Source organism: Diorhabda carinulata, chromosome 12 (genome assembly GCF_026250575.1).
Source record: "Diorhabda carinulata isolate Delta chromosome 12, icDioCari1.1, whole genome shotgun sequence".
NCBI lineage: Eukaryota > Metazoa > Arthropoda > Insecta > Coleoptera > Chrysomelidae > Diorhabda > Diorhabda carinulata.
The window spans coordinates 6,463,674-6,491,327 of NC_079471.1; the positions used below are offsets into that span (position 1 = coordinate 6,463,674).

The following is a 27,654-nucleotide window of genomic DNA, read 5'->3' on the forward strand; positions in this document are numbered from 1 at the left end:
ATGTATCTAATCGTTTGTTTATAACATTAAAATTATTTATTGGGTTGTTTATATTTTGATAGACGCGTGATAAACATTTCAAAGCTCACTGTGGCATTCGTACCAATCAATATCAAATAATTTTGCTACTAATTAATCATACTTCATATGAATCTTGTTCACTGCAACCAAAATCTTGCGGAACTATCCTTTATTCTTTTATTTTCGTTTCGTTCTAGTCTTGATCTCATTTAATTAGTAATAGAATAACGTATCTTAACATTATAAACAATTATTAGTTGAGACAAAATGAATTTTAAACTCCGGCATTATAAAAAAACTGTGATTGAAGAAATTAAGAATAAAATTTCCAAACTTGCGTCCATGTATTTTTATAATTATTAAAAAATTAATTAAAATTTTTTATGAATAATTAAAATAAGAAGAATAAAATGAATATCCATTCTAATAAGCTCCATTTACTCTTGTCTAGAAAATAGCTCTTCGAGACCTTGATAAAACCATTCTTTGGACTTAAATACATAAAATTACCCCCCTGCACTTTCAACATCTACTTTGGATACAAATTCATGAATTTGTATATATATGGTGATCTGACGATGCAAGGTCTGAACAAAATGCTGGATTTGGTAGGAGTTCAATTCCACCAAGTTCTTCGATCTTATTCCACGTAACTTTTCAGTACGTGGTTTAGCATCGTCTTGTTATGAGAGGATTTTAAGGCTTTTGGTTAACGAAATCTAAATGTTTTTCCGATAAAACTTCATACATTCGCAACAGTATACTTCGGTATTGATAGCTCGACCAAACAGTAAATGTTCATAATTCCATCAGACATACATACAACAAGACCGCTTAAATCGACCTCTCTTTGCCACGGGTTATGGTAACTGCTCTTTGTCTAACAACCATTTTCCATGGCAAGTAACAATGCTAAAACGATCATCTATCGGCAGGGCAAGGAGCTTTTTACACACCTCTACTCGACGGTTCGCTCAAAGCTGGGTAAATTCGTGTGGCGGCACTTTAATCGGCGAATTCTGGTACTAAGTTCGTTTTCTACTGCTTTCCTTGTACTATAATTATCTCACACAGGTGAACGACCTAAGCGCGAACGTCAAAGCGTCAAATTTCCACTAAAGAAACGATTAAACCAAAGCTGTATTATTTGAACTGTGTCTTCACCTTCAATTTCATATATTTTCCTTGCTGCCACGGCAACTAAAAAATTTTTTTTTCCATAATATTTGAAAAAACAGATTTATCGCACTTCATACTATTTATATTTTGAAAAAATTTATAAAAATCCAATAGCTATCCGTCTGGCCGTTCTATCCTTTCTTTTTTTTTTGGCTGCACGGTATTTATGCCTAGATTTGTTATAAAGCATTCAAACTAATTTCATGCGCCCTCTTTAAGTTATACTCAAACGACTCTTTTCCCGTTCATTTCCGATGTTTCTATAGTTTTCTTTTTTCCTATCTCGAGTTCGTTTTGATCTAAAAACAATCAGTAAATCAAGCCCTTTCAATTGAGACATAATTGAGTTGGCTGAGTCTGAGGAGAATTAAAAGCAGATATTCAACATGATAGATGTTTTTTGACTGTGCCCCGATACTTATTGTATCCCTTTGACGACAAAATTAGTGATTGACACCCTATGTACAATGCAATCCCTGTCTTATTCCAATTTGTACACCCGTTTTTGATATTACCATTTCATAAAAAAAATTTATTTATAAGTATGTTCAAATCATAATGATAATTATTATACATAATTAAACTTCACACGAATGACATTGTCATTTCGTTAACAGCTTTAAATGCTTTAATAACGACGTAGATTCTCTAGGGTGTCATATTTACCAATTCTTGACAATGTTGTGACGAAAATTCATTCTACATATTCCTCTATGTCTGACATTGACTTCTTCCATCGATCTTGCAGGAGACGCTCGCACATCTTTTCATTTCATGCCAGAGAGTCTCCTTTGGCGATAGGTTAGGGCTGCTCGAGATCCATCCTAACCATAAGATATAGTCCTCAAATAATTTCAATGCTCTTAGGTAAAAAGCATATCTTAAGAAAGGTTGGATATTTATAGGTATTGACAGTACCATCTATAATTTATAACCATACATTTGGCCGCCAACGACCCTCACAATATGAAGGATACCAGAAATTCTAGATGAAATGTGTCATTACTTTGACAGAGGTGTTTAATCCAGCTGTCATTGACTACAAAGCGGGGCTCACCAATCAGATGGATTTTGCTCTACTGTTCTAATTTCAATTTTCTATAGTCTTCTGTCTATTCCAATCTATTTTTCATAAGTGTTGACATCAATGAAGGTTTCTGCTTCTTTGTGACATTTCTACAATTACGAAATGTGCCTACAATTCATTATCAATAAAAAATGTAGAAGGAAGAGAAAAAAATAAACATGCCGGGGAGCCAGGCCAAGCAAACCCCAAGCAAACTCTAGATTAAATAAAAAGATTAGACAAGGTAGGATGGAAAGATTGGGTATGAGATGAACCGGAACCAAAATACTCGTCCCACACCTGATAAGGTAGAAGTAAAAGGAGAAATAAGATATAACATGAATATAGGCAGCAAGAATTAGAAGAAAACCCTTTAAACAAAATTATTTATACACTGTTACTTACTTATTTAATTTATTTGAACACTTAAGCTTTAACTAGCTTATATAATAATTAATCATTCACTAATACTTAGCTAACTTAAATTATTTATTTAAATTCACTATTTATTATAAACTAAACTTAGCTCCGCTAAACTAGCTTGATATATATAGCAGTAACAAAATTTTTTGAATTCCAGAAAGTAAACAAACCGCCTACTAAGATAAAAGCATATATAAAAACAAACCTTGAGCGAATTCCGCTGTTTATAAAAAGTAAATCAGTCGTGCCGCGACTTCGTCAAATTTTAGAATTCCATAATAACCTGACAGGACCGGCTTCACGGCCTATACTTGTTCATAACAATACGCAATGACCTCGATAGTACATTTGCTGTCACGACATCATGACGTAACATGTATTCGTACAAAATTTCGTCCATCGTGAAGAATTTCTTAAGAATGGTAGTATAAAGTATAATGGAATTTGTGTAGGAAATGTCTAATCTCTTTCACGAAGTACTTGCCTCTGACTGTCGTCTACAAAGAGTTCAAACCGAAACTCATCCCTCCGATGGATTTTGTTCCACAATTCCACAGCCGCTTTTTCATGGTTTCCAGTACATTTAAATCTATTTTCTTGTATGTTGAGTTCAAAACAAAAAAATTTTGTAACCTTCAAATTTGCAGGTTCTTTGTGAGCCAGTTCATTAGCAATACGGAAGATAGAAAGGAGAGGTTAATAATAATCATGTCGTATAGTCAAGCATGAATTAAAGCGCTGATTTTTTTGGAAGCAGATACAAAAAGTATTAGGGAAGCATACTTAAAGAAATAGACCAAAACAACATTGTTATTATAAGTACTAAGACAGATTGGACTAGAAGCTGATATACTATCATAAAAGGGCTCTTTATTCTTTTGTGGGAAACATAATATTACAAGGAATTGATCTTAGAGGGAAGTGGGAATATGTAAAGTACTCTACCACAAGAAAAAGGACAGACTACATTCATTAACCCTGCACAAGGCAGCAAGCAATTCCATGAAAACTATTATCTTGGTGACATTGAAAAGAAAAATGATCAGCTTTTCATGTGAGGCGTATAATTTTATCCGAATGTCAGAAGATATTCACAATTTATTGACCTTATAAAGGTTTACATTATAGAAACCACATGTCACTAGATGGCGTTGAATTTGGCTTCTATAGCGATGAACAACAAGACAATATGTAAGGATGTGTGATGCTGCTTAGTTTTTTAAGCGTTTTCAGTGATTTTGGTGGGATTTTCTTTGTTTTTTTTTTCATTTTCGTTATTTCCTAAACGTGTTTGGGTAGTTAGAGCAAATATTGGGCTTAAGACTTGGTTTGACAATGACGAAAATTTAAGTAACCCTTTTTAACATCAAGTTGGAGTCAAAAGCAGACCAATGTAAGAAGGTGAGGCGGTTTTTACAGCGGGGCTTATTGTATAATCTTGCCTACCATTAAAAATTTGTGTCTACAGACGTCAGGTCTAACTTCCCATTCTCATGAAATAACAATTAATCTGAATTATGCGATAAAAGTTTGGAAATGCATTTGTTCATGTATGAACGGGAGGAAACTACCAAAAAGGTACACAAGAGTTTTATTGGCCACTAGAATGGAGAGATAAGCCTAATTATCATAAGAAATTTCACAATTTTATGGAAAAAACTACATAATTCACAATTCTTATTTATGCTAAATTGAATTACGACTGTCTATGATAGATTGTAGAAATCTGCTATAGAATACTAAGGTCTTTTAAGCAGAAACGCTTTTGTCAAACTCTGGAACTTATTAAATGTATTTGCTTTTAATTCCGAGGTAGCTGATTGAATAAGATGAAGATAGATTCGAAGAGGTGCAAACTACAAGACCCCCATAAAGGCAAACCATGGTGAAGGTGTAATTTGAATAACAAGTAGTAAGTTGTTAAAGCAGTACGAGAATCCATCTGTTTAGACACAGATTTAATGGCAAAACAAGCAGAGGATAATTTTTTGTAGGATGAATACCAAAAGCAGAATTGGACCTAAAACTAAACCCTGAGGTGCACCTCTGCCAACTGGTAAATTAGTCGAAATTCTACCATTAGTCGTATCAGGTGTTTTCTATATTCAAGGTTAGATACATCTCTGATGCCATAATACTCTAGTTCGTTAATCAGATCTCCATGGTCGACACAATCGAAGGCCTTGGCGAAATCACAAAAAAACCGAACCCGTATAAAATTTATTATTAAAAAAAACACAGCGTCCTTAGTGCATTTATTAGGTTGTTGAGCTTTCAAGAAATGTTCAAAAAGAAAATTTTTCTCTCCACCCTTGTGCAGAGGAACAATTATAGCCCCTTTTATATAATAGTATTTCAACAACTAGTCCATTCGTAACAGTACAACTTTTACCACGTTTTTATTTTTTTCGAAGTGCACCTTATGGTTGTTTTTATCTCAGAAAAGCACTTTAAAGAGGTATATTATTTTACTATATAGACTTAAATGGCAAATAACACTTTCTATTGTTTATAAAACAACAAAATCAGTTCGTATTCTGGTTTTGTTGTTCACCACTATAGAAATTTGAATGAAAACTAACAGATGCTAGCAATTTTCGCGAATACAGAGCACTATTTATTTCATCAGAGCACAGAAATATATGAAAGGAATGAGTAAACGTATAAATAAATAAAATCCTCGAAATCGAACTAATCAAGATTTATTTTTCAACAATATCATATATAATAGATAATATAAAAACAAGGTTTTCATATAACTTAACATTATTTTAGCGTCCATTAACAGATCCTATCGTCGCACATTTCTAAACTTCATATAAATAAATAAATGTATATATGTAGTAAATTATTTAGTAGCCATCTTTCTAACCATATAATTCAAAATGCCTCCATGTTTGTAGTATAAAAGATCGATTTCGGTATCGAATCTCAACATCACTTCGAAGATCTTTTCCGCGTCCGTAGATACTTTGATATTTTGACCTGGTTTTGGAACTGAAGGAAAATCAAACGTGTAAGTTTCTTTGCCTGTTAAACCGAGCTGTTTGGCGCCTTGTTCGGGAAGAAATTGGAAAGGTATAATGCCCATTCCTACTAAATTCGATCGATGGATACGTTCGAAAGATTCTGCGATAACTGCTCGGACACCCTGTTACAAAAACGATAATTAAATAGTTAATCAAATTTTCAGTTTGGGAAATTAGGGGATTATCTATATATAGAGGAAGTGGGTAAAAAACTGAAAATAAGAGTGAATTTAACCTATCTGTATAAAATAGCTGAAGAAACTGTATCTTTTATAATATTCTACCCCCTCCGTTCTTTTTCAATTTTTATTCTTCTGTTGAGGTTCAAAAATGGTAAATACTAATTCTCTGAAACCAGAAAATGGCAACAATGAGGAAGGAAATGTAAAGTAGATCTACAGTAAAACTGAAAACTAAGTAAATGAAGACCTGAAAATACTGGAAAAGAAGGAATTCACCACATTCACCAGCCCCAAGAAGCTGAAGAAATGATAAAATCGTGATGTATTTACTTTAAATGCTGATGATCAACAATTTAAATGTGCAAATGATACAGTTAAAGACAAGAAACGATCGAAACGTCCTTCTAACTGAAGATGAAAAAGTGTGTTTAGAAAAACAATTTCGTTCCAATAGACGATTAAGATACTGGAAAGATGTATCAAAGTAGAACAATTTCTTGCATACCATGGCTTTTTAGGAAATTTTAAGAATATTCTATAAGGAAAAAGAAATCAATACTGACATTGATAAAGCAGACGAAAGATATTCCCAAAGAAGCCTTCCGTAAATGGTCCCAGTTATAGATCTGTAATAAATTACTAAAGAAACAGAAAATTACTACAAAATAAAAGTATGTACCTAGGTAAGTACCCACTTATTGTTTTGAGAAATAATTGAGTGGAAAACATTCAGAAATTAAAAAAAAATTATATATTCCATCAAAAAGTATTTTTAAACGATGGGATATTGCAAAAATCATTTCTTTGAACACAACCGTTACTTTTGGAGCAGACCTCGTTTGTATTGAAATCAAATGACATTGATGTTCAAAATTAAATATGTGTGATTGATTTATTTCTATAAGGATTATTATCATATTCACAAAAATACTTTCATAAATAATGTTTTCTTCCGTTATCAGAAAATATTATAATGAGTTAACCTTGACTTTACTAAAAGAAAGAAAATTGTTGAATAAGAATTTAAGTCATATAAGATATATAGTAGGGTGGGTCAAAAAAAACTTTTTTTCTCTTGCTACTAGGAATGATGACGAAAAAACAAATGCTGGTAAAGTTTATAGCTTAAAATATCAATATTTAGAGGGACCGCATCGTAATTTTTTATTTCCAATTTAAATTACACGGGAATTTATATTTTTTTTTGAGTTTTAATGTATTTCAACGATTTATTGTGTAGTAAAAAGAAATATATATTTTTGTAGGAAATTAAGTGGTCTACAAAAAAGGTCTGTAATAATTTTTCGTTAAGTCAAATCAAAAGTTATTCGCAGTTAAAGTACAACCTAAACCCAAACCTTTTCATTTGAGTCGTGTTAGATAACGTAAGTTTTTTTCAAAAAATTTGGGAACTAAAGAGTCAGAAAAACGACGAAAAATATGTTTGTTCACGTTTTTAAGACATTGTTTCGTAGAACTGTAAAAGATTGTGAAAGTCATCGAATATTTTTTTAGGTTGAACTCTAACTGCGAATAACTTTTAACCTAATGACTGATGACTGAAATTATTTCTGACCTTTTCTGTAGGGTTTAATTTGAATGTGTAATTTAAATGGGAAATTTAAAAAAAACGAGATGCGGTACCTCAAAATATTGATTGATTTGAGTTCAAACTTTACTAGAATTTTTTTTCGTCATCTTGGAAGTTTTTTTTGGCTCACCCACCTTACTATATATCTCCATTTTCATATTGCGAACAAAGAAGAAAAGTGTTAAACCGGAAATAACATCCTTTTGGTTCTCCATGCACTAGACAGAACCTAACAATCATGAAAATAACTAGATCACAGAGAAAAATACGGCAAATATTATATTTCGACCACCACGGAATTTGTTCAATTATCAGTATCTTGTATAAATTTATTGATGTCATCCCATGATAAAACTTACATAACGTGGGGAGTTTTATAATTTTCGAGTTTTTTGTCGCATCATTCACGAAAACGGTCATATGTTTTCCAATATATCAACTCGGATTAGACCCTTAACATATGAGATACTATTGCATTTACTTCATCAGCTATATCCGATGGGTATTAACACGAATATCATATTCAACATCCATCTTCTTGAAAACTACTTGAAATGGAGTAACTAAGAGCAAACACAATTAAACCCGCGGCATGCGAAGAAACTGTTTCTACTATAGCGACACAGAAAGACCAGCTGTGAATTATATTCAAAGTATTGATAACATTAAGGAAAAAACGTATGGCAGACGATGTAAATTCACATTCACAGTTGTACAGAAAATGTTGTGATAATTATTTAGTTTAGGTTGCACACGCCCGATTTCCTTGAAATTTTAGTATGTTATACAGTTTTTTATGCTGAAAAAGAAGATGTATAAATGTTGGGCGCGGAAAATATTCCGTTACATAGTTTTTTAGGTTTGAACATTGGAAAATGTACACTATCTTGGATAGTTGATATTTTGCAAATACTTGATGTTGATGTCTGTTGAATATTTAAACTATCTTTTAACATTTTAACACCAAACCCTCCCCCCGCCTCCAATCATCAGCAACATTAAATATAATTTGTTACGACTAAAGTAATGACACAAATCAATTAATATATTAATAAATAATAATAATCATTTATTTACACGTATAAATAATCATCAATTTCTATTGGATACATTCGTGACATTTCTTCAATAAATGATTCAATTCTATTTGAATAAGAATAATGTCTTTTAAATAGAAACTTCCCAAAATACTGAGATCTAGTTCTTCCATAACGTGGTATGTTATCATGAATATCTCGCCATAGTCGCTCAATAATTTGAGTATGAGCTTAACCTAACCTAACCTAACCTAAACATAACCTAACTTAACCTAACCTAACCTAAACATAACCTAACCTAACCTAACCCAACCTAACCTAACCTAACCTATCCAAATTTTCAACATCGAAAAAGTATGTGAAGGAATAATTTCCGCGCCCTATATGTTACATTAAATTAATCAGCATAATTTTCTCCACACATACTAAAATTTCAAGGAAATCGGGCTTATGCAACCCAAACTAAATAATTAACAATGTTGTTTGTATTTCGTGTATTCATGAACACATTCCAGAGAATTTTTGGTCTAGATTTGCGGTCGCGGTGAAAAATTAAAACTCATGTGCCATCAAAAAACAATCTTCTCATACAATAAATACGAAAATAACTATTTTTTTATTGTTCTATTATAAATAACTGGAAATAACATTGCTAATAAAGCTAATAAATGATTTAAAAAAAAAACATTGGGATATAACCAATATAAATACATTGTCTGAAAAATAAGATATCTAATTTAACTAATACTAACCAGTAAGTATGGTCCTTTTGCAGCCCAATCTCTACTAGAACCAGATCCATAATCTTTACCTGCAATGATTATGAGTGGTATTTGATTTTTTATATAACTTTGAGCAGCGTCAAAAACATCCATCTGTTAGAAAGAAAACGGTTTTTAAACTAATATTATCATATTAAAAATACCTCACTTCTTCATTAGTTGGCAAATAAACAGTTCTAGGTCCAGGCTTTGACATAAACTGATTAACCAATCTGATATTGGCGAAAGTACCTCTCGACATCACGTCATCGTTTCCCCTTCGAGATCCATACGTATTAAATTCTTTTGGAGCCAATCCTCGATGAGCCAAATATCTATAATGATAATAAATTCTTTGTAGTCTATATCTCATCTTCTATGATAATTTACCTTGCAGCAGGACTTTTTTTCCCAATAGATCCAGCAGGACTAATATGATCCGTAGTAACAGAATCCCCCAATAAAAGTAGTACCCTAGCATTCTGTATAGGTTTACTTTCAGGTGGTTTTAACGTCATACCCTCGAAAAATGGTGGTTTTTTTATATAAGTAGAAGCACTCGACCATGGATATAAATCACCAGTGGGTGCATCCAATTTTCTCCAATTATTTGAACCTAAAAGGGATTTAATATAAAATATAAATTTAATACTAATATACGAAAAAAATACCTTTTTCTATTTTTCCGTACACCTCTTTGAATATAGCCGGAGTGACAAATTTATGTTCGATATCTAGGATATCTTTCCTGGTAGGTATAATGTCCCTCAAATAAATATCTCTTCCATCCGATCCTTTTCCGAGAGGTTCTTTCTCAAAATCGATATCGACTCTACCCGCTATCGAATAAGCTATTACCAAAAGGGGACTACATAAATAATTGGCTCTTGTATTCGGATGTATACGACCTTCGAAATTTCGATTTCCGGATAACACACCGCAGCAAACGAGATCGTTTTCTTCAATGGCATTTACTATATTTTCATCTATGGATCCGCTGTTACCGATACAAGTCATACAACCATAACCTTAAAACAACGTAAAGTCTATAATATTACAACTATTTTTATCAATATTAGATTAACTTTTTTGATATACGAAGATATATTGAAAAATTCTTAGCCTACTATGAAACCAAACAAAATTTCAATCTCAAAATATTTTATTACTCAACATTTATTACAGCGAACCTTAAACGTCTCTAGACCTTTAAAAAAAATGTTTCTTCCTCCCCGTTGGAAGAAAATTTACGACCTTTTAAACTTTTTTTCAGTTGAGGAAAGAGATGATAGTCGGACAGAGCCAAATCTGGTGAATAAGGGAGGTGTTCTAATAATTCAAACCCAAAATCACGAATTTTATGTGTGCAGGTGCGTTGTCCTGCAAAAACAAAACACCTTTGGATAGCTTTCTTGTGTTCTTTAATTTTTTTCCGTAGAGTGGTCAGTAATGTCTAATATTAATCTACATTTATTGTTCTACCCTTATACAAAAAATCAATCATGATTACTCCAAGGCAATCCCAAACAACTGAAGCAAGAACTTTTCCAGCAGACTTTTGGACAAGAAACTTCTTAGGTCTTGGAGAACCAGAGTGTCACCATTTCATCGATTGTTGCTTTGTTTCTGGATCGTATAAATGTACCCAAGTCTCATCCATAGCAACAATTCGATTTAAGAAGTCTACATCGTTTTCAAATCGAGCACAGATCAAACGCGATGCTTCTACCCTTGCACGCTTTTGGTAAACATTCAAACATTTGGTGATCCATTTTGCAGCAATTTTTCTCATTCCAAATTTACGTGAACTATATGATGAACGCGTTCGTATGAAATATTCAGTGCTTCAGATATCCGTTTAAGTCCAATTCGACGGTCTGATAAAATCATGTCATGAACTGCATCGATATTTTCGGGGACTGAGACAGAAACTGGCCTTTCTGATCGGTCATCTTCAATGGAAAATTTACCTCTTTTGAAGCTTGCAGTCCAATGTTTGACGGTCTCATACGAAGGACATTGATCAAAAAGGGTTTTAAACATATCTTCGTAAATCTGCTTACCTATCAACCCTTTTAAATACAGGTACTTGATGATGGCTCGATACTCCAATTTTTCGATTTTCACAATTTCGGTGGACATCTCTTTTCTTTTTATTGCGTATCTGTGGTTCACTTTTTTGACTTCAAACTTTACACTTACACTTCTAATAAGTTATTGTTGGTTGCTATGGTAACGCAATATTTTGTTTATGCATGGAACTGGTCTAGGCTAACTAGATATCAATACATCCTCGTATCAGTTAATACAACGAGAACCATTAAACCCATAATTTGAAAAATATGTAAGTAAGTATATATTTCATTTTTTCTTGATGGATTTTATTTTATTTCGTTATTCGATATACCAGTTTATAAATGTGGCAAGATACGGAAGCTAGTAAATATAGAGACTGAAGAAATAGAAAAAACAATAATGCCAGTCAATTGTGAAACAGAATTAAAGAGATGAAAATCATAACTTTAAGCAACAGGATAAGAATACAGATGAAATATAATGCAAGAACCACTGGGAAGAGCAATCTAGTATAAATATCTGGAAAATTATATGAATTACAGTGATAGATGTCGGAAAATAGATGTACAATAAGATGACGATAACAATAATAACATATGTAAGTGAAAATTGGTCATTTATAAAGAAGGATCGTGTCAATATGAAGATAACTGAGATCAAACACTAGATTAAGTGTAAAAATAAGTATAAGATTGGAAATAATAGAAAAATTGCATACAAAAGGAACAGGAAGACCTGATAAGGTAGAAGAAGAATATAAAAAAAAGAAATTATCAATAAGAAAAAGATATAATAAATATATGGAGGAAAGTAAAAAAATCGATTATTTCCACGACTTATTCAAATTTGATAAGCTTTTAATTATAATAATTGCTTCTGGACAGCTTTCTTATATTTTTCCAATTTTTTTTATAATGAAACACCAGCATACGCTTATTAGTAAAAATCCCGATTTATTATTCAAAATAACCGAAAAATTTTAGAGATACCACCAAATAATCCGTCGTGGGAGACTATCATCAACTTTTTTCATTAAGGAATATTGTGTGCCTAATCGAAAACATATCGATACACGATCATTTTCCTAAATTCCGCTGCAGCGACACTCTTGACAAGTACAGCTCAGCGAGACTGTCCATATTTTTTATTAAACTACAACTTTTACTCTATCGATTCCATTAAATCGCATTTCATAGTGTTAATGTTCATAACATGAATAACGATTAAAAATACAATTAGATTAAACTTGTTGCATACATATAAAAATTGGTCAAAAATTGAGAGTTGAAAAAGATTTCCTGCAATTTTCATGTTCAATCTTTTTCCCCAACAAACATTGAAGACGAGGAAGACCCTCAAGGACCTAGAAGGAAGCGATTGAACATACCATGAAAGACAGAGGTATCCACGAAGACCATCAGCGTAAAAAATGATCGTGCGTCGATATGCCCTCGCTCAGGGAAATAATATTCCTCTTTGATTTAAGATTGATATTTTGACTTTACCCGGACTAAAACTACATTATATGCCTTAGAAGAACAGAAATATAATCAAAAAAACACTGATATGGAAATACGCAACGACCTTGGAATCTTGACCACCACATTTTATCGCGGCCCCTGTAACCAGGATCAGGCTTGGGTTTAAAAAATTAAATGGTTGAAGGGGAAGGTAGAGGGAGTGTGTGGGGCCCGAACAAGCGTTGTATGCAACATTACAAAAAGTTACTATCACGTGCCCCTCTAATCTAAGATCCAAGGTAAAATATTCTGCGATAAATTTAGGAATTAAATTAAAGAGAGATCTAGGCCCGGGCCCTGTGTCCAGAGTTGCATCAGCCCCACCCTCGTGCTTGGAATTATAACCTCGAAAAGCGAAACTTTTCCTTATGTATCGATCACTTTTAGGTTAGTTGATTCTCATTATTTAAACAAAGTTTCTTGGCATGATTTTTGACAACGTAAGATGTAAGAAATTTTAACTCACCCACAACAGCAAATCCTAACTTCTCCAATGAAGACATTACATCGGAATCTTTCAAATAATTAGTAACCACGGCAGATCCGGGTGATAAACTAGTTTTAATGTAAGGAGCGACAGTTAAGCCGGCGTTTACAGCATTTTTAGCGAGCAAACCACCACCAATCATCACGCTTGGATTGCTAGTGTTTGTACAAGATGTAATTGCACCTATCACGACACTGCCATGACGTAATGTGTATTCGGCGCCTTCGTACGTAAATTTAACGGCAGTGTTAAGTTTCTCATTAGGAATACCAAAACCTTTGAATCCCGTCTGTAACAAAATAAATTTGGGCTAGAGTTTGGACATGACGTGGTTAATATCTTTGATGACAGTAACTGAAATAAATCTATTTTTAGGTCGTTTTCTATTAATATAGGAACTACGAGGCGATATGTTGTCCCAACGAGCCTCTTTTGAGTTCAAGCTCGAATGGGGTAGTTTAAATGAGAAGATTTAATCCAATTCAGAAGAGTAGCAGTTTTCTTTCTTCTGAAAATAGTTTAAACTTTATTTGGAAAATATGTAGAGATGAAAATTAATAAATGATTCTGTTTAATTTTGGTTCAAATCCAAATCCAAAAAACTAAATATCATCTACATGATGAAGGAGCTGTGAAGATTTTACCAGTTACCAGTTTACCAGTATCATCTCTGCTCAATCATTGGGCAGAATAATACTCGAAACTTGTTATGCAGGATTGCAGACTCGTTTAAAGAAATGTGGTACTTTCCCCACTGCCTAGGTGCTATAGATGGAAAACACGTTCGAATTACTACACCACTTCATTCAGGCTTTTACTATTATAATTATAAAGGATTCCATAGTATGGTACTTATGGCTATAACAAATACCTATTACGAAATCTTCTATTGTCACTTTGGAAGTAACGGAAGAATTTAAGATGGAGGTGTATTAAAAGCTAGTGAATTCTATGAAAAGTTGATGTCTGGAAGAATAAATATACCTAAACCAGAAAAAATAGAACACAGCGACCGAAAAAAGCCATTTTTAATTACAGAGTGTCAAGAGCGCGACGTATAATTGAAAATGTTTTCGGAATTTTGGCAGCTAGATTTCGAATATTTCATACTGACATTAATGTTAATTCGAAGGCACTTGGAAAAATAGGGCTGGTGTGTTGCGTTCTACATAACTATTTGCGAACGAAAAGTCCGAAGGGATATACCCCTCAACAACATTTGGATAATGAGGATCAAGAAACTGGAACACTCACATTAGTGCTTTGAGTTAGCTTAGAGGATTTAATTGACCTACAAAAGTCTTCAAGTGCCAAAAACTATTCGCAGGTTGCATAAATAACAAGAGAAAACTTTATGTCATATGTTAACAATGAAGGAGCTATCCCATTGCAAAATAAAGCTTTAACATTATATATTTTTTATTTATTTACTTCTTTTTCGTTCCATAAGTTGGAAATCGCTGCCTCGATCTTTTAGGAACGACAGTAGTTCAAAATACCATAATTTCGGTTTATAGATATCATCAGCCCCCATTCTGGACTTACTTAAGTTCTTTACTAATTTTAGTTCTCTTTTATAAGATGTTAAAAATTAATTATTTCTTTTTCACAAAATCTTCTTTATTAACCTCTCTAAATTTTTTCATTAAAATGTTCATAGCCCTTCTTCGACATTTTAAGTTATAAGAAAACAAATTTTAAAACAAGAAAAGTTTCAACAAATCGGTCATACGGCTAAAATGCTCATTGAACCGACACTGCTGTACTGCAGCAGTCAGCCTTTTCTGTCTACAGTCAAATCGTACGATTTAGTTGGATGCAAGGCCACTCACGATCCAATCGCATTCGATTTAGTTGGATGCGATGAAATTGTACGACGCCGCAGTATCGTAAGTGGCCAGCTTAACCTCAATTTATTCATTTATCAAATTTTTGTACTTATAAAAAATCTGGCCTATTGCTTTTAATATTGTGCTTAAATAATAGTATTTAATATTTATTTCTTCTTAATATATTCTTTCGCAACAAAATAGTTGATTTAATTCGAGAGAATTTTACAAATTGTTATCAAACAACAATTCTGGAAATCGCATCTCTCACCTTGTTAGGAAGACAGTTCAAGAAATCTTGCTTCATATCTTTAACAGAAACTCGATCATTCGGTCTTTTGGGTCCACTCACTGAAGGCTCCACTGTAGATAAATCTAACCCTTCTTTTTTGCTAAAAATCGGCTCTTGTGATTCTGAAGTATAGTTTCTGAGTTGGTTTGTCGCTTTTAGATAAGCCTCGATAACTTTTACTTGTTCCTCTGAACGATCTGCACAAAATATTTTAGGTATAACAAGTGTTATTAAAATTATTTTATTAAAAAGAAAGTATCAATGTTTTCCCAATTCCATCGGTTAATCCATTAGGTGCTGGAAGCACTTTTAAGAAACTTTTTTCGGAATGACTCATTTGCTCTTCAAGTTTCTCAGTGACACGAATAATGTCCGCTTTCCTTCCAGTATTTTTTTCAAAAAGCCGCTTAATGCTGAATTTGGTGAGTAACACCAATGTTCCCAAACTGGAAGACTTCTGACGTCCAAAAACTAGCTAATCAAAAGCGATGTGTATCACGAAGAAAGCACATCTCATTTTTAGCATTTTCTAGGACTCCAATTATATGTTTGTCCACTTTTTGCTCTGTTTTTGAGGTTGAAGGATAACTGTTCGTTAGTTTAAATGAACAAATATTGGGTATATTTGTACCGAAACTTTTGATTCCTAAAAACATAAAATTGTTAATTGTTTCTGCGCCATATGAAATTCCATTTATCAAATATTTCAACTTGACCTGATACAAGCAAGTTGAGGTTCCATATAGTAAATAGAGTGCGTGCGTAAAAAACTTCATGCACGCGTCAGTGAGCAGTCTCAACAAGCTTTAGACAAAGTTTCAACTTGCTACTTGGATCCATTTTAGACCTCGAACGACCACTCAATCATTTGGCAATGTCAATAAAAAATGATTGTTCTTATTTAGCAACAAATACGTACTTGTTTTTCTCAAATATTCCAAACAAATTTCGTCTATTGGAAAATATCCTACGGTGGCTCCGTATTCGGGACACATATTGGCGATAGTAGCCCTATCGGCTATAGATAAAACAGCTACACCTGGTCCGTAAAATTCAACAAACTTTCCAACCACTCCAAGTTGACGTAAGTGCTACAAGAAAAAAATGTTCATTCAAAAATTCAAATTAACTATTTTCGAACGACGTACCTTCGTTATCGTAAGTACGAGATCAGTGGAAGTGACGTATTCATTCAATTTACCGTATAGTTTATAACCAACAACTTTGGGTAATAACATGCTAATCGATTGACCTAACATGACAGCTTCGGCTTCAATACCTCCCACACCCCAGCCCAGGACGCCTAAGCCGTTGATCATGGTGGTATGAGAATCGGTGCCAACCTAAAAAGTGCTTAAAACTATTCCAAAAATTTGGTAAAGCTTGTTTTTGGTGATATGCGTTTTAATCCAAGAGAGCCTTTTTTGACTACACATTCCTATTGTCATATATATTGATGATAATTGAGCTCTACGACTGCTGACTATTTAATCTTAATTTTTATAGAAAACAGAAATTATTAGGCGAACTATGTTCATTTTTGTAAGGAACGTGAATGACTTTGTGACTATTTTTCTTAATTTTTCACTAAATATTTATAGAATCATAAAAACTATGATGTTGATACCACAAATTTCTGAGATTTGCTTGAAATTCACAAAAAATCCTTCCAGATTCAACGGAGAGAATTTACTTTGAAATTTGTCAATCACTTTATTGAGCCCCGCAGAGGAGCGATTCCTATATCAGGGCCAAACCTTTCTCCTATTAAAATTTTACTTATCCTACCAAATTCTATCAAACGAATCTTTCTCTCCCTCCTTTTCTTTTGCAAGATTTGTAAATTTAGCTAACTAGCTAATCACCCTCCAATCATTTTTCCTTTAATAGCTTATTTTTAGGCGTTTCCAAATCAGAATAAAGTTTTTTTACGTTTCCCATTTCTCATTATGCAATAATGTGTCAATAACATCTTCTAACAATTTCATCAGTAGTAGCATTGTTTTGTTTCTTCGGCAACCTCGATCTATATTGTTCGTGGTTCATTCGGAGACCTGAGAATCACTTTATTGAGCCCTGCAGAGGAGCGATTCCTATATCAGGGCCAAACCTTTCTCCTATTAAATTTTTCCTTATCCTACCAAATTCTATCCAACGAATCTTTCTCTCCCACCCTTTCTTTTGCAAGATTTGTAAATTTAGTTAACTAGCTAATCACCCTCCAATCATTTTCCCTTGAATAAAATTTTTTTATGTTTCCTATTTCTCATTATCCAATTTTTTAAGGCAATCTATTGTGTCGTCATCTGAGAGCAGATGTACGATCGTTTCTTCTTCTCCGCTACACTCTTCTTATTCCTGAAATCTTGTATCAACAATAAAATGTCCAGTAATCGCCCCAATAATCTTCTGGATTGAATTTAATCGTGCAATCTTTTCTGTTTGACCATATATCTGGATATTTGATTCTGATTCCTGTGTTAATAACATCTTCTAACAATTTCATCAGTTGTAGCATTGTTTTGTCTCTTCGGTATTCTCTCCCTTGTCCCACTTTTAGCAATTCTATCTGCATTGGAGTTCTCTTCCACATCATAGTATCCAAGTACCCAACAGGCTTACTCCTGTGTCAAGAAACCAGGATAATGCTTTGCGACAGCTCATTACTATATTTGATTTTGTCGTTTTTAATGCTATTTTTTACGGCTATCTGTACAAATTGTTGTATTTCCATTTGATTCAAATATTAAGACATTGTATGTAAAAATATAATAGGAAACTATTCTTACCACAGAGTCTGGATATAAAGTACCCTTAGCATCGACAAATACTACTCGAGCTAAGAATTCCAAATTGATTTGGTGAACAATGCCGCTTCCTGGGGGAAATATTATCATGTTATTGAAAGCTTTCGCTCCCCACTAAAAAATAAAATTTAATTACGACAGTACCTATATGATTTTATATTTGTTGATTATAAAATTAAAATCTGGTTAAGTTTCTTCGCATAACTTTTCAATATGATGAATAGAAATTATTTTAAGGCAATTTGAACGCAGCATGTCCGGAATAGAAGTCGGTTATAGAGTAGAAGGCACTTTTCAGTACAAATACCCTCAAATTATTGCGAAATCGGGAAAGATCGAATTAATTTCGATTGGCAAGTGATTGTGCATTTTTTTGCATTGTAAAATATTGAGCTCTTCATTAATTCTCAACGTTGAGTAGGTATGTAAAGGTCATGCTTGGAGAAGAGTGCTTACGAATTATGTAAACGGATACAAAGATAAATAAGAGAGGAAGAGTCAAAATTTTAATCTCTTAAAGAAGTTCCTGCAGTGAGCCCTGCTGTTTAGTCCGAGTAAATATCTAACAGCTCTCTTTTGTAGTTTGAAGATTTGCTAAAATTGAGTCGCACCACACGTATCCCAGAAGTGAAGGGCATATCGGAGATGCGACTCAATAAGGGCATAATAGACTGTTAAGGAGATGGATAAGTTCAGTTCCTTGGAAACTGATCTCAGCGCAAAGCAAGAGGAACTAATTTTTTTATATAAGGTGGCAATGTGTTACTCCCATTTCAAGGAATTGTCCACAACAAGCCCTAAGAATTTTCCAGACTCAACCACGTTAATGATGGTGTTATTTAAAAAAAATTAAAATTTCTGTTTGCATTGTGATTGACACGCAAAATTGTTAGTGAATATCGAAGATTAGAGCGATATTGAGCAATTGCATTTGTGTGATAGTAATGGTAGAAAGAACTAATTCCACTTCTATGAAATTTTAGTGTATATGAAAACTATGAAAGCTTTAGTGTTAGATAACACGATCCTCATTAACCTCCTAACACTCCAACATACAAACAATCAAATTCGTTAAACACAATCGACGCTCTTACAATAAAAAAATACAAACTTCGAATGCGCAGTCGGCTACTGGACTGTTGATATATTTAACACTCGGATATTGCTAGTAAGTGAAACCGTGGACCATAAAAAGATACAGCCAATTACTACTTCTATCTCGTTATTTTTATTTAGAGCGCCGTGCGCTGTAATGGCAAGTGGGGAAAGGTAAGCCACCTCCCTTTCGTAGCTCAAAATATACTTATTGTAATGACTTTTGCTCACGCATCATCCAATCACGATCATGCGCACTGGACTCAACGTATAATAAGTGAGATAGATTCTTATATGTCTGCACCGAAATGGTTAAGTCACTCTACCTATCACACAAAACATACCCAATAATAAGTTCAATTTGCATGTAAATTTCGGCAACAAAAATTTAGTTCTGCCACTTACCAATCGTGGCGCTAGTGTAAAAAAAATGTATCATTACTTTCAATGTCAATTGTCAGGATAAATAAACATCTTTTTTAATTTCCCATACGCTTTCCTGATGTCTGTCCTAAATGGTAGGAATTTTGTAAAATTGAATGTTCGACATCATATTATCGCTTGCGTGAAAATAATTTTCAGGAAAGCGAGTGAGTGAGTTTTCATTTTAAAAGTTATAATGTAATCATGGCTTACTATTTTTCCTTAGTTTAGTTAAAAGATGATTATCGTGAATTCAGGTAACTGCGAAATCAGGACTGAATGGAAATGAATAACATTTGTTTTACTTTTAAATAAACCGCGAAAATAGATTAGTTCTGCCGAGTACCATCGAGGGCACTAGCATCGAAAATCCGCCATGTTGGCCCTACTGAATAACCACTAAGTTTGCATTTTTTCTTATGGTATGTTTTTTGTCCTACCCCGACTAGTAATATATGAGTATTAGGTATATGGTTTATCCACAAGCTTATGCACATATCCTCGCACAAGAACATACTTCACGCACAGCGTAAACAGTCATGAACCACAAACATATCAAACATGTTACGACGGTAGTTGTCATAATAAAATCCAGATAAAAAGGTAACAATATCCAGTTTTATTATTTCAAAATCCTGGATATAGACGTTTAGTGTACAAACAGTGCTACCATTCATTATTTAGAAAATCAAATTTCTGTTTTTCTGAAATAAAAGGAGAAAATATGAAATTATATTACCTTCAAAAACTCGAATCTCTCTTTATTGCGTATAAATTCCATATCTTGATTTTTTTTCAAAGCGTCCTTACTAAAAAATAGAATCAACTGAAGCTTTATTTAAAAAAATCTTTTTGCTATATTGTAATATTACGGGAAATAGATGTTTAAGTTGTCCAATATCTAATAATTCGCCTAGTTGAGGAAAACGGGCCCCTTCATTTAGTTTATGTAAAAGTACATTAGCTTTTTAAGAACAGTTTTCTGGATAGAGGATAATAATTAGTAATCTCAGCCCTTTTAAAAATATATCTGACATTTTTGTTTTTTTTTTTAATCTGTGCAATAACTTTATGTACAAAACAGAGGAGATGTGAGAGGTAGTTTGAATCTCAATCATAGCAACAACAAAATAAGATGAATAATTTCTCCATTAATACAAATCATGGAATATGGAAACTTACGATCTAGCAAAATCTACTTGCACGGAATGGTCGATAACCAAATCCACAGGACATATTGGATTGATTTTTTGTGGATCCGATCCCAGATCCTTGATGGCGTTTCGCATAGCTGCAAAATCCACTACGGCTGGCACACCAGTAAAATCCTAAAAATCATATTTTGTAGCTCGTGATAGAAGCAAATAAATCAGATTTAAAGTATGAATATGTCACAAGTGGAAACTAGAATATTGTGTCACAGATTTTTTTATTGGAACAACTTTTTTACTAAATTACTTGTCACAAAATATCAAACCTGCCTACTATTCTAAAACTGTCTTCAGTAGCAGCGACATAGACGCAAGCACGAGCGATCGCCTGTGATACTGCGTACAAAATGTAGGTTTCCACAGTAAAAATGAATAATTTTTCGTAATATTTTATTATAATATCAAGTGAAAAAATGAAAATAGTCATTTTACCATTGCATTGCGAAGTAAACGCGAAAAGTTGATCTCGCTAGAAATTCGTTTATAAAATCTAAAGTATCATGTTATAATAGTCAACGTTAAAACAAAGTTCCATTATTTGTATAAACAACTACAAAATTATCCATACAGCCCCCAACAACTGCCATCCGAATCCTTTAGTCACAACCATTTACAAGGTCATGAAGAAAGTCAGTCATTAACCAGCAAATCTTGAGATATCTTGAGACTGTTAACATCATCAGCGCCCATCAAAATGTCTTTCGTAGAAATAGATCTACCTGGAATCTCCTGGTCTATATCTTTTAACAGGGTTTGACACGCCAGCTTTCTACGTGAAATTTGTTTTCCTAACTTATCGAATGACTTAGTAGCTTCCTCAAAGACTGATCTTGTCACCTATTCTCTCCCTCCCGTACATCAACGATCTATTTAACAAAACTGCAAATCTAATCTATAGTTTTGTCGACGATAGCACACAGCTGTCGACCAATAAACTCGGCTAACACCCAATTCCGTAGGCAGCAACAGATCACTACCATCAATACCAAAAACATTCTGGAGTGAGATCGAAGCAATCTGATTGAGTTTAATGCAGCAAAGACCACCGAGATCACCAGTACCGCGAATTCGCTTGTTGTCCTGGCATACCACATGACCAAATTATCTAAGGCACCTTCACAAAAACTTGGAGTCCTCTTTATGACTAAAAAGCTATATATTCCGCAATCACTTTCAATCCTCTATAAGGCCCAGATTCGTTTATCTTTGTAGTATTGCTCGCACATTTGGAACTCGGCTTCCAAGCATCCCATGAGGATGCTCAACTCAATACAGAAGAGAGCAATTCGACTTATAGACGACCCAGAGTTCCTCAGAGAAAGATTGCTGGAATGACTGTTTCACCGATACTCCCACGGCAGTTGCTGTTCCGAGCTGTCCAACAGAATCCCACCTAGAGCAATATTTGTAAGACCTACTCGACAGGGTGGCTCATGAGCATCTAGTTCGACTACGGACGCAAGAATTTATCGTCTACATCGACTCCTGTCTTTGGAGAAATGCAAGCCTGTAGAATGAGTTACGAAGGCACGTTTTTACCGAACACTACAACGTACAGAAGCTCAAGAACAATATCCACAGTCATCTCCACACGACAGGCACCCTTCGAACTACTCGAGTGTAACAGGGTTTACTTGCTTGCTTTTTACATAAAAAAAATGTCTAAAATTGTACAAAATCATGCTTAGCAACATTCAATTACGTTCATGATGCAATTAGAGTAGATTTTCATTAAACAAACTATTGAAACACGTTTAATAATTACACTTTGGCAATTTGTCATTAACGGCTTTTTTATTAAATATTTGTTAATACATCTGATGACAAACTTCATTGTCCTAATTACGTTAGTAAGTTTGATTACTTATGTTGATCAAATGAGGTGATAAAACAATTAATGGTGAAGATGCACCAGATATAGGTCGAGCACGAAGCCCTGAATATTGTCGTTACTGCAATTTGGTAATTGGATCCAATTGATTAACAAAATATAAAAGACAAATGTAAATGGTAATCATTAACCAGTTTTTCCAATAGTTCTAGCTTTTCAATTTCTGATAGTATCGGATCATCTTGAAAGTTGATATCAGGAAATAGTTTTTAGCTTGATTTATTGGATTTCTAACTATACTTGATTCCATAGCAATATATTTATCTTGTTGGGATAGTCTCCGTAAAGTGCAGGTCTTCCTCTATATCTTGATTTTCTGTGATGTCTGGAGTAGTGTTTCCATTTTCTGGTATTTTTTTCAAAATAAAAGATTCCACTCCACCTGATGTAGATACGTTCGTTTACTTCTGTAATAAGCTATACAAGTAGTTCATGCTTGTAGTTCAAATGCAACCATGTATCGAAACGCGTCCAGACGTTTTATTGTCAATTGTCAATGAAGACTCTTATCGCTATCACTGCCTCTAAAGATACAATGTAAGAAATTACCTGAAGAATAACTCTAGCAGGTCTGAAAGGTATTTCGATACCACCTTGTACATTTTGATTTTTTTCCCAATCTAAAATATGTGTTACGTCCGCTTCTTTGATCGCAAAGTTGTCACAATTTCTAACGGCTGATTCTAATAGAATTCTTATGGAGAAAGGCAAATGTTCTAAAACAAAGTATAATATAATATATTTTCAAATTCTAAAACAAAAGCTATACTCTTTATGGTCATGTGGAATTCAAAATACATTTCTCATTTACGATGAAATTGTTTCACATACAATCAATAACAATCGCTTGTAATTGAAAATTTACTGGTGATCAAGTCAATTAAACATCATTAAGTGAATAAAATGAGGGCTAACAATCGTACAATTAATCTTAGAAATATTTCTGTACCCACAAACGAATATTTTTTAGTAAATATAAGACACTGGTTTAACATTTACAATTGCATTTTTTGTCAAAACAAATTATCAATAGATAAACCTAATCGCGACAGGTAACGGTGAAATGATACCGTTTTAAAGAGTATTAAAGATCCATTAAAATGGCGTCTCTGTGGCCAAAACTTTGAAATAAAAATAGAAAGATTTCATAACTGAAGAGAAGAAAATAGACGCAAAGATTACGAAGCGAAAATGGAGATGGATAGCTCCTTCATGACGGAAACTATCAACAAAAAGAAATAGACAAGCATAAAATTATAATTCAACAGGCAAACGAAATAGAGGCAGACCTGTACGAAATATCGACAAAGAACTGCAACAGAATCCACATGAGGATAGCGATCTTTTTATTTTAATGCTACACTGGGAGATATATGACAATGATGGTAATGAAAATGGTGTGCCTACCCTGAAACTCTTGCCATTTAAGACTATAGAGGTAACAACTACTCTTCCCAAATATACATGTATATGAAAATAAAAATCATTTGATAAATCAGATGAAAGAAAGATATTAGGGGTATAAACCAGATGTGAAATAGTTGTGAGCTAGTTGTGCCAATAAATCCAACTGGTAGGTAACTCTGAAATACTTTGCATGTAATCAATTTTGTACCAGTTGTATCCTGGGTAAGGGATTATACACAGGGCTACGATGTTGAGTGAAATTACAAATCAATGTCGAAACGTCCATTGAAAACAGAAAAACACTGCCACTGCATTTTTTATCAGTAAATCATAGAAAAATATATAATTGATGATATAAATATTGAACGCTGATCAGAATTCAATAGCAGTGGTTTATATAAAGGAGAACAAGCCAGAAAAGAAGGAGCTGACTACAGGAATTCCACGAAGTTGAATGATTCTAAAGAGCAAACTTCACAAATATTCAATGATATAAAAGGATTGTAGGATGTCTTACCAAATATTTATATTATTCTGACTATTTCCTTCGAAAAATTTAAGCCAACCAAAAAGCTGTAATATTTTATGTTTACCTAGCAACGATCAAATTTCAGCGATAATACTGCACTAGTGCAAATTATCGATAATTTGCACTAGTGCCAAACTTTCGTCTAGGATTAATAAACATCATTTGGTTTTAATTTTATATTTTAAGAAAAGGAACAATTATTGAAAATGCAATTAGAATATACAACTTTACTGGAGGCCGACGATGGTGTTTCTATTTTATTTTAAATTAAATTTTTCTCAGGAAATAGTCTGCCAAAATGCCCTCTCGTGCATGTCAAATTGTCTCATAATTAAATTATCGACAATTTGACATGCACTCGGGACATTAATATTGATAATTTACTCTAAGCTGTGCAAGATGTGAGCAAAATTTTGGCCAAAAAAATTATTTACTATCCTGCATTAACCAGGAAAGTTAATCGAGTCTTGTTATCTTGGAGATAGAAAATCGAATCTAAACGAATTCACTGCGACAGAAGAAATTGATAGTAATTTCAATATGAAATACTACAATATATTTAGTTTTACAAGGGCCAGCAGACGCTACGCGGGCAGAAGAAAGCGGGCAGGCGTCAGTCGGCGTTGTGCTACAGCCACGTAAACATGTCCGCCAAGTGTAAATCGCTAAGTGTGATTCGTTTTATACAGTCTGAAGGCCATTGTGCCGCAGAAATCCATCGGAGAATGAGTCGTAAGTATGGAGAAAACTTCTTGAGTGATGGTGTTGTGCTTTAATGGTCTCAAAAGTTTAAAGATGGCCGTGCATGATGAAGGGGGCCAAGGACGCAAAGCTGTAGTTGCAGATGACCTGGTTCAACGAGTTGTATATAGGTAAAAATGACGAAGAAAGAAAAGAAAGAGCTAGTAACATTCTTCCTATGATTGTGGGTATATGATGGTTGAAATTATGATAAGGTAAAAATGAAGGAAATGCTGGGCGACTGTCTGTTGGCATGTCTTTGCAGCTAGTAGGATGGCAACAATTACACAACGATATCCCTAGATATAAACATAAAAATAAAAATATATCTAAGAAATGTGGTATTTCAAAATATTATTCATGTTTTTATAATGAGACTTTTGTTGTTTTTCTGTATCCCTTTAGGAAGTACCTTTCGTACAATATGTTCCTACTTTTATATGAACTCTTACCAAAAGTGGATGCAAGTTGAGAAATATCATAATATTTATACGTCTTTCCATTCACTTCTAACGTTTTCAAATATTTATCAAAAGGATTGGGACCTGAAAACATAAAAATACAATAAATCTTCTCCTTCAACCGTTCATATCTGTTTATATATTATATTTATTCTTTGTTTTATTTGTAATGGGGTAATTCGAGATTTGAGGTTGAACTTTTTCACCCCACATGTTAATAGCTCATTAGAAATGTAAAATGGTGTTTACTTTCTGGTTCTTTAACATTCAAGTAAAACAATGTGTGAGCTTTTGTTATCATAATCGTCCAAAGATTAAAATAGTGTAATTTATTATAAATGGAAAATTTTCATCAGTAAACAAGGAATAAATCATTTAATTAACAACCAATAAATCGAAGGAAATTATTATAGTATCCCTTATGAGAATAAAGCCCGCGTCCCATGCATCTGTTTTCCATCTAGATTGTTTATAATTAATTACAAGAAAACATCGGATGACAAGCATTAAAATATCAAAAAATGAATTTCTCTGATCACGGATTAGAACAAATCGGTTATCATCAGGTTATGATATTAGGATCAAATTGATCGTATGCGTAATTTTTGTTTGAAATCGTGTCATCAACAAAGGGATGTATCGGTCTTTTGTTTAGACCTTCAAAAATACAAAAAGGGCGCACGATATGGAATAGCTCTGTTGTTGTTGACAAATTAGAAAATTTAGACTTCCAACCACTTGCGCTATCTAAAAATATAGACCCCGTACCACCAGGGACTGTTCATAATTACGTAAAATATACGACATCGGACACACATTGAGTCATTGTATTTATTGGATTAATTGCTTAATCAATAATTGAAGATTTTGTAAATAATAATTATTCAAACCTCTTTTTGAAGCCAACGACTTTCCGAATATTTTTTGAAAATGTTTCGGCTTGCAGATATTTGAAACAAGGCGGGGGATCATTCTTCAATTTTACCGTGCAAAAAATATGGGAATATCTTCATAGAATGACAAACATGACGTAAGTTGACATATATAGGCTCGAATTTTGTCGAATCTAAAATTAGATGGAAAAACAAATTTGACTTTTGTGACTGTAACAAAATTAAACAGTTTCGACCGCACATCTGATATACTGAGGTGAGTTAGAAAAGGCACTTATAATACCTAATCACGCCTCATATTTAGTAGATTTTTGGAAGCTTACATATTCATAATAATCTCGGTAAGTGATAAGTGTCATAAAACATGTCTTCAGATAAAAAAGCCGGCTGCTTATTTGCAAAGAAGCCGCTCTATTATATGTATAGATGGATTAGGAATGTTAACAGCAGCGGTTCGTATGTAATACGTGTTATAAATATTTTAATTTGTTTTTAAAATGTTGTCTCATTTTATTTGAATACACTATTTACACTAGCTCTCCACCAACACTCACAATTACACTGTTTGAAGCGCGCTTCGATAACCACTTTATTGAAGCTTTAGAATTTTCAACATAACCCGCTGATTTATACAAAAAGAGATTTCCTCGCGTAGGAGGAGGAAAAAAATTATAATATTAAGAGAATATCCGAAATAGTACAT

At 33.4% G+C, this 27,654-nt stretch overlaps 1 protein-coding gene across 2 annotated transcripts; it reads right to left on the reverse strand.

Moving 5' to 3' along the window:
- Positions 1 to 5,374: 5,374 nt before the first annotated feature.
- On the reverse strand, positions 5,375 to 27,114 carry LOC130899874 (cytoplasmic aconitate hydratase-like). Of its 2 annotated transcripts, XM_057810038.1 has the most exons (16): positions 26,949 to 27,114; positions 26,050 to 26,142; positions 23,470 to 23,636; positions 21,001 to 21,146; positions 20,558 to 20,627; positions 18,283 to 18,414; positions 16,642 to 16,836; positions 16,413 to 16,584; positions 15,473 to 15,690; positions 13,352 to 13,661; positions 10,198 to 10,317; positions 9,961 to 10,140; positions 9,680 to 9,905; positions 9,459 to 9,624; positions 9,281 to 9,403; positions 5,375 to 5,840 (listed from the first exon to the last, which is right to left on the reverse strand). In XM_057810038.1, the coding sequence occupies exons 1-16, from the start codon at positions 27,028 to 27,030 to the stop codon at positions 5,538 to 5,540; spliced, it is 2,703 nt and encodes a 900-aa protein (XP_057666021.1). In that variant the 5' UTR covers positions 27,031 to 27,114; the 3' UTR covers positions 5,375 to 5,537. The 2 variants fall into 2 exon arrangements, with proteins under 2 accessions (XP_057666021.1, XP_057666020.1); XM_057810037.1 differs by having other exon boundaries at positions 9,961 to 10,317.
- Positions 27,115 to 27,654: the final 540 nt, after the last annotated feature.

What these genes read in the sequence shown, in the direction of transcription:
- LOC130899874 (XM_057810037.1), bottom strand. Translation starts at nt 27,030, where the DNA reads ATGATCCCCCGCCTTGTTTCAAATATCTGCAAGCCGAAACATTTTCAA. An exon ending in CTGCTAGAGTTATTCTTCAG is followed by an intron (nt 21,147 to 23,469) that starts GTAATTTCTTAC and finishes TATGATTTTTAG; the next exon opens with GATTTTACTGGTGTGCCAGC. An exon ending in TCGTACTTACGATAACGAAG is followed by an intron (nt 16,585 to 16,641) that starts GTACGTCGTTCG and finishes TTTTTCTTGTAG; the next exon opens with CACTTACGTCAACTTGGAGT.